Source organism: Castanea sativa, chromosome 1, assembly GCF_040712315.1.
Source record: "Castanea sativa cultivar Marrone di Chiusa Pesio chromosome 1, ASM4071231v1".
NCBI lineage: Eukaryota > Viridiplantae > Streptophyta > Magnoliopsida > Fagales > Fagaceae > Castanea > Castanea sativa.
Window position 1 is genome coordinate 81773581 of NC_134013.1, and position 8495 is coordinate 81782075.

Here is an 8495-nt window from a genome sequence, read left to right on the forward strand (position 1 = left end):
AAATCAATTCTGGAACAGGAATACCCCACATTTTTGGGTGATCTTGGACCAAAATCAGTACAAACATGTTTATCTAAAGAAAGTACTCCCTCGTCCTAGGGGACAGGGAAACATCGTGCTACTATCATATTATTGTCACACATTAAAAGCAAAATTGACTGCTCAATTTTAAGTTTTTAGCTGTCCACCACATTTTCAAGATAGCCCACTGGACCAATAAACAGTGTCACCTCTCTCTGCCCGTAATATCCATTATTCATAGTCATTGATCAGAAGGTGACTTTTACTCAACAGGAACTTCATTTCCTGTAATTTGGTTTTAAAATGAAAATTCTAATTACTAACCATTTAAACTGTACAAAAAATTGTACATTGAATTCTCAAGGCTAGTTTCACAAAGCTTCCCCACCCTCCCCCCCTCCCACTGACAGCACAATCACCAGTTGAATTAATTCACTTTTAGTAATCTACAATCTAGGAATCCATGATGACTACAAATTTATGAAATTTTTATACACAACATCAATTCCATTACTACCCAGTGTAAGAGTGGCTGTGAATATGTCAACAAGGAGATGATTGAGCCTGGAGCTCCACCTGCCACCACCTGAGATCATTTGGTTTTCATCATTCTGAAGAGAAATTCATTTCTTCAATAGCAATCGATAGTTCTGATTCCATCACACTATCAGGGTTTGTCTCTTCGGTCTTATCCTTGATGCCATTCTCTTCCTTCCCTTCTGCTGCAGCTATACACTCCTGGAATCTGAAGCAACCAATGAGATGGTCATTTGTTAATCCTGCTACCTGCATGAATGAGTAGATGACAGTGGGGCTCACACACCGGAATCCCCGTCTCACCAGGTCTTTGCTTATCACATCCGCCTTTGGAGTTTTCGCCGGAACTTGGCGAGGATATCGGAATCTGCTAACTATAGGTTTGTGGTTCACAAAGCTCCAAATGTACTTGTCAAATGACCCAAACTCATCTATGACCTGGCATCAGCAAAACCTGCAAAAAGTTAGTTGCAATGATAATTATAGCAACCAAAGAATGACCAATTATGGCACTTCAGTAAAAAAAAAGGTTAGTGGTTAGTAGTTAATGGCTGGAATTATCAAAGCAAATAAATGTCTTGGGTCTTGCCAACTAAGAAAGCTGGCACGTAGAAAACAAGGAATAATTAGGTGCATGAGTAACTCTTGAAATAAAAAAATATAATAATGTCAGGCTGTTTAAATCATAATATATAGGCTTGTCTTATATGGGTCACACAAATTGCACACTGATCAGGACCACATTTCAACTACTTTGTTCACCTAACCAACATGATCAAATGCTCACTAAGCGCCCATTATTTGTCATTTGGTTGATCATAAGAAGATGAGAGATCATGAATGGTCCTTGACCTAAACACATATACTAGCCAATACCAGGTTTTCCGATTCTAAACAAGACTGCATAAACTAATCCCCTTGGAATACTAAACTGAGACACAATTTGAACAAACTTTTAGGCACTTGCTCCTCTTGGCATCTCCAAGTAGGCTTCTTTCTTCGATAATGCTTAGGAATTCCTAGAGACTGAGCAACTAGGTTGAATTCTATTTCTATCTTCTTGATAGCCATATATTTTGCAGCTGTCAATTGTCAAAAAAAAAAATTGTAATTGTCCAATTTACTTTTGGTAAATACACTAGAGTGTATACATGTCACTTGAACTTTTTATTATGGTGCGTGCTAAGCATCTTGATAATCAAAACAAACACTCCTATGTGCATGCATCTTTAAAATGCAAAAACAAAATGAGAATCTACCTTAGATATTTGACGTGCATTCTCAATGATAGAACGTAGCTTTAGTTCTGATAAAAGGGAGCTTGCAGTGCTTCCTGGTGCTACCATTTTCTTTTCATTCAATTTTGAGACAGTGACTGGATCGAAGTCAGCAAATACTTCCCTGCAGAAAGAAGATTGTCAGAAAATAGGATACAGTGACACGCCCAAGAAGCGGGATGAAACCATGACTTCAAGGGACCAAGTTATCTTATAGCAAATAGTTTGGAGGTGGATAAGGTGATAGATGAAAATAAGATTGGAAATTCATAGGAGGAATACCTAAAGATATGCCTTTTGCTTAAAATGGTAGGCCATGGAAGTTCAGCCAAAGCACTAGAAAGAACAAGCAGCTCAAACAATTTCCTGTACAAGGTGAGGGGAGTTTTAAAAACCACAGGTAAATAAATTATATATCAAAACAGGATTCCCGTCTCAATCAATATGGATTCAAGCAATGTTGAGATCCCATACCTGTCATTGTGAACTGGAACTCCCCATTCTTCATCATGGAAAGCAGCATAACATGGATCTGGTTTCAACAAACAAAACTGTCAGAATGTAAGATCTAAAAGAAACATAATCAAACTGATAGGCAACATACTTATCAAAACAAACACATAGACCTAGGCAACATAGAAGCACTGGCTTTCCAAATCAATCCATAGCCTGCTAGTGACTCGGTAACACATGTATCTCACTTCAAATACAACATACTGATGCATGCTATTTTTTTGCTGAATAAAAAGGGTGAGAGGGAGCGTCCAACCATGTAGCTTCTCTATGTGCTAAGGAGTCAATGCCTGGGGTCCTAGACAGTAACATTTTGTTGGCACTCCCTCAGGTGAGGTTGAATCATAACCTGACTTCAGCTCCACCCAGAGCACCAGTAGTTTTAAGTTGTAGAAAGTAACAGTCTAAACCAGCATCACACCACCATCATCCCTAAAGGTTCAAACTCAAAACCTACCTCCACTAGGCCATTTCTCTGGGTGGTAATATAATCTTTTCTAGTTAAATGGGAAAAGAATGACAACTTATTGTGGATGTGGATGCACTTAGAGCTATATATCTCCAGTTTTTGCACCAAATAAGAGCAACACACTAAATGAAGAAACAAAGACTGACTACATAAACAAGCAACATGGTGTTTTAATTCACTCAAAGTAATCATAGTCGTAAAACACAAAATCCAAGGAAAAGCCAACAGCTGGTTTCTAAAGTAGTTCTTTCAATAGAACTGCCTCCAACATCAGAAAAACAGCATATTTATGCTCATTTCCCAACTTTTCATAATATAGTACCTCCTACATAGTTGTTACAAAATGCAAAAGACAAAGCCTTAAGGAAATTGATCCAATTTAATTAAAATGCAAGCAGGAAGTAAGAATAATTAGATGATTTGGGGCCGAATCACCTATTATTACATCACAAGCTTAAATTCTTAACAGACTAGGCTGGGAACATATTCCATAGACTAAAATCAAACAATCATGATGAGTTATCAGTTGCATCATAAAACTGTAGAAAGTAGGGGTTTTATGTTATAAGTACTCATTTAGCTAGGTTTTTGTAAGAACCTAGATATGAAACCATAGTAGACACTGGTCAATGAACAACTCGATTCTATGTCTAAATGTTGTCTGAACCAAATTCAACATGAACAGAGCGAAGTCATTTTAAGAAAGCCTTACATCTGACTACTTCAGTCAGCTAAATCTATTTCCCACTGAATTTTATCAAGGGCTATGTCCTCCATCGATCAAACTCCTAGGCTGAAAAAATGGCTTGGTTCAGTTTGTAGTTCTTTAGAATGACAGCTATAAACCTAGTCACTTCAATTCAATCATTGAGCAAAAGCAATCCAAATCCGTCTTTCCTAATGATAACATACTTTAACACAAATACTTCCTTGCATAAATAATCATTTCAATGTAAAAATTCCTAAACAAGCTATGAGCCTATGACACTACTAATATTAACTATCATAGCTCTATTCAACAAATCTCTAATATTCTTCATAAAATTAACAGTGAAGAAAATATTTTTTTTGAATAAACACATGTAACAAAAAGGTACATATTTATTCCACAAAACTTTAATTATTTGTAGAAATCAATAAATTGCTCCAAAATCAAGAAGAAAGAACATACCAGTATTTGGTGTCACCCATGCACACCTCTTCTTGGTTTGCAGACCATCAGGTGGAGACTCCAAACCACTATCAGAAGCAACACTTCTTGGCTTTGAAGCATACGGCTTCCGCCTAGTACCCATACTATTCGACCGAGTCAACCTGCCAGTAGATGCCCGACTACGAAATGAATCCGTAGAGGCATCAGATGAACACGAAGCATTTAAAGACAAATTGGATTGCAACAACTGTTCATGTCGTCGAAGCACAGAAGGCACATTGACAGAATGCAACTGAGGAGAGGAAGTTGTAACTGTAGACAGTTTCCGGGCTTTCTTATCTTCAGCCAATGTAGCATCCTCGGTTGATTTCTCAACCTTTCTCAATGGCTTCGAACCAGGTTTTCGTGCACTCAATGACCCCGCCTTGTTCCCAGCCGGACCAAGCACCGGCCTAGCCTCTGAATCAGCCACATTCATAGACCTCACTCTTGGAGCTCCTGACATTGACAAAACCCCTTTGGTTTAATCTAAAGATCCCAACTTTTTGACCTCAAGATCACCCAAATTTCCCAATTGCACAACCTTGTGGGTTTCTTCAAATCCTCAAGATTACCAAACCATCCTTCAAAATCATCCAAAACCCACCAACAAAATCCACTGACACCCCCATTTTGAGGCTCAAATCACTTCAGAAACCCTAGGAACAAGTTCTCATACAAAAATTTTCACTTCCACTAGACACATCCATTGACTTTGCACCTCAAGCTCTAACCCCAGATCTCAACTTTTCACCCTCAAATTTCACAAATTCACAGTAGGCTTAACTCAAAATGACTGAACTAAAGTACTAAAACCTCAAACCCATCCCAAACCCACAACCCTGAAACCACCAAAACCCACATTTTTTTTTCCTCTGAAACCCAGATTTCAAATCAGCCCAAAACCCTAGAAAACACAAGACCCTCTTAGGATTTCACAAACAGAATCATGAACTTCATCAAAATCAGGGAAATGGGTTCAGCTTTTTGGACCAAAGCTAGGGTTTTTATACAAACATGGAGCTTTAAAAAAAGCTCTATAATGTATAAGAGCCTCGAGAGGCTAAGATTCCATTGCGCATTGTGGGGAAAACGAGAGCCTCGTTCGTTCTGAAACTGAGTCGTTTTTTTCAGGCGCTACTCACATTCACCTGGAAAAGAAAAAGCTGACACATTTTGGTGTGCACAGAGCAGGTCCCACTTTGTATCTTCTTCTCTCTTTTTTTCCCGAGAAAATGGAAGGGAAAGTCGGAGAGAAAATGCGGGAAAGTGGGGTTTGAAGCAAGTTGCTTGCTTGAGAGAATTGGTGGGTTCGATCTATAACAGTGGAAATAGGAAAATTTCTGTGAGTTTTTAGAGAGAGAGAGAGAGAGAGAGTTAAAAGAGCGAACGAGTGTCAGACAGAGAGAGAGAGAGAGAGAGAGAGAGAGAGAGAGAGTGTGTGTGTGTGTAAGGATTGGGATGGCTTTGTTTATTGGAGGGCCACCGGGAGAGCTGGTATTGAAAGCAGTGTTTTACCGGCTATGTCAGGTACGTTTTGAACTTGGAATTTATTTTCTTTTCTTTTCTTTAGGTTTAATTATTAATGTTATCTTTCTAATTAGATAACAAAAAGACTTTATCAATTAACGAGTGAGTTGCCTTGTCTCTGAATATGACATAAAACATCAAAAAATTCCTATCAAGAAACTTAGGGGTTGTTTGTTAGTGTATTTTAAACAATAATTTTTAGTGTTTAAACAATATTACACGTAGGTGGCATTTGGTACAGTGTAATGTTTTAGGATTCTCAGAAATGTTTAAAGATTCCCATGTTTGGTTGCAAATTACGCTAGGGAATCAGATGTCAGGGGAATCCTTAAATCCCTCTCAGTAGGAATGTGGATTCCCTTTAAAACAGGTGGGAATCCAGATTCCCAAACTTAAAAGAAATTGTATTTTTTATAAATTGACAATTTTAACCATATTTCCTTATCATTTAAGCAATTAAGATAAACTATAAAACAAATTATCAATATCTTCTCTCTTGTCTTTATCTTTTCCCGCCAAAACAATATAAACAGGATAAATAATTCTGCTAATAGTTATTTTTGTATTATTCTTGTTATTTTGAAATGTTAGATCACAGTTTTAATGAATGTGTTGCTAATTGATAGTTTATATAATATTTTTTATCTATCTATTTAGAGTAAGATATTTTTTTAAAGGACTAATTAATAGTTTATATATATTTTTTCATTATTTATTTAAAGGAAGATTTTTTTTTTTTTAATGGGCTTGGTACTTCACATTCAAATCTAAGGACAAAATGGGAAAAACAAATAATTCATTTAAGATTCCTAGGAATACACCAAACATTATCATCTCACATTCCTAGGAATCTCCCAATAAAACCAAACATAGGAATAGCTACATTCCTAGGAATGTGATTCTTAGGAATCACATTCCTGGGAATCTAGATGCCAGGAGTAATGTGGATTCTCCGTACCAAACGCCACAGTATTTTCACATATTTTTTTACCCACACGTATTTTCAAAAAATACAAACAATGTTACTAGAACAACATTACCAAACAGGCCCTTAGCATCTTCAACCAACTAACCATAAGCAACAAAAGAAACTAGTTCAAAATTTAGAGCATTGATAATACATTCTGAATCACCCTCTAAAAATATGGAAGAAGCACCAATGTTGAGAGCAAAGTGAAGGGCTTGGACAACTGCAACAGCTTCCACAACTACCACCAAGTTTGGGAGATGGATTTTTTCTGCCATGGAGGTTACGACCAATCCTTTTGCATTTTAGCTACTCATTTTATTAGCTAAGAGTCTTATAAGTTGCAATCATGATTCTAAAAAACAAGAATGGTCAAAGAACCAAAAAAAAATGTTCGGTTTCTCATTTTTACTGGTTGAATCGATGGTAAATGTTGAACTACTAGTTTCTACGGTTTTTACCGAACATGTTAAGGGTTTAGCTCTCATTTGAACTGGTCGGTCCAATTCAATTTTTAAAACCATACTTGTAATTCAACTAGTATCTCATGGTGTGTCTAACAAAGATTTGCGGGTTTAAATCCCCCCTCCATCAACTATTAAATTATTTATAATAATAAATAAATAAATAACCCACTAGTCACTTATCACTAATTTTGTAATTATTTAATTAAGTCAACTTCATTTTTTTGTCTCCTCTAAAAATTCTTATTGAAACAAATAGAGCATATTTGATTAAATCATTGATAATTGAGGGATTAAATCGTACTTTACTCAATAATTTTAAGATTAAATTAATAATTTATCATTTTTCCCCATTTTTTCTTGAGCGTTTGACTTTTATTTTATAATTGTTTCGAAGATTTAATAGGATGTGTTACCAAATAAACTAACAAAGTACAATGAATCTCACATAGGGATTAAGTCATGGTTTAGTACTTACCTTATTATTTTGATAAGCCCTTAACAAAGAGTAAGGTGCAATGGGTGATGATTGAATGAAAGATATATGGAACCAACCACACGAGGAAAAGATTATAGCATAAACTAGATAAGATCCCGACAGATGAACCACTTGTTATTGTACCAAAAGACATGAAAATAACCACCTTGTTAGTAGCTTGGGTAGACTTGGGGGGACTTGACCAGACACAGTTTAAAGGTTAAGTCATAAAATCGGATTTCTTTAGTTTTCTAGGCAATATGTAGTCCATCAGTTGTGAAAGTGCTTACTATGTTATAGTGGATGAAAATGATTTTAAAAAGGATATTAATCATTCTTTTTGGCATAAATCCTACCCTTTAGATCAGGCTTTTTGATTGCAGGAAATGGGCTCATTTGGTTGGCCAAATGACATTCCTCGAAGTACATGTTCAATCTCATTAAGAAAAATGTTAAATGTACTACAAGTTTTAGTATATCAAGTTTATAAACTAACGTGACAATGAATATGATTGATAGATTTTAAACATCTCATAACTGAAATTTGCATTATCTCTATTCATTAAACGTGACTGAAAGTGAGTGAGGCACAATAAATACTAATGATAGGTTGGTTTGTCAATGTCCCAACGTTTCTCCTTTAAAAAATTAGTCAAACAAAAAGATAAATACTTTAGTCGATAGAATGCACTTACCATATTGGTACGTCATTGCAAGGATTTTATCCAGTTGTTTGATATGTGTAGAAGAGGAAGGATTACACGTATACCTATCCTAATAGTAAGTGTTTGAATGAAGGAAGATGGGGAGAGAGAGGAGGAGAAAAGGAAGGTGAGTAGGTGACCAAAATGTTAGTATAATAATTTTAGTATATTTCAGCAAGTTTTCTCTCTAATCTCCTCTTCTTATCTTCTATCTCCCTCCTTCCAAGGATACCCCCAGTGTTCAAAGAATTGACGATACCCCAAGTTTTACAAAGTGAGATATTATGATTTATGCATCCTGTTTGAATAGAAAAAAAAAAAATATTGTAGCCATTTTCCATTA

General features: G+C 36.0%; 1 protein-coding gene across 1 annotated transcript; it reads right to left on the minus strand.

Annotated features, from left to right (window-relative positions):
- Positions 1–443: 443 nt before the first annotated feature.
- Positions 444–5452, minus strand: LOC142622275 (uncharacterized). The gene is made up of 5 exons (XM_075795720.1): positions 3989–5452; positions 2310–2367; positions 2118–2201; positions 1818–1959; positions 444–996 (listed from the first exon to the last, which is right to left on the minus strand). Exons 1-5 carry the CDS (start codon positions 4473–4475, stop codon positions 628–630), a joined length of 1140 nt encoding a protein of 379 aa, XP_075651835.1. The 5' UTR covers positions 4476–5452; the 3' UTR covers positions 444–627.
- Between the last annotated feature and the right edge of the window lie 3043 nt (positions 5453–8495).

What these genes read in the sequence shown, in the direction of transcription:
- LOC142622275 (XM_075795720.1), bottom strand. Translation starts at nt 4,475, where the DNA reads ATGTCAGGAGCTCCAAGAGTGAGGTCTATGAATGTGGCTGATTCAGAG. An exon ending in GTTCCAGTTCACAATGACAG is followed by an intron (nt 2,202 to 2,309) that starts GTATGGGATCTC and finishes CACCTTGTACAG; the next exon opens with GAAATTGTTTGAGCTGCTTG. An exon ending in AGCAAAAGGCATATCTTTAG is followed by an intron (nt 1,960 to 2,117) that starts GTATTCCTCCTA and finishes TTCTTTCTGCAG; the next exon opens with GGAAGTATTTGCTGACTTCG.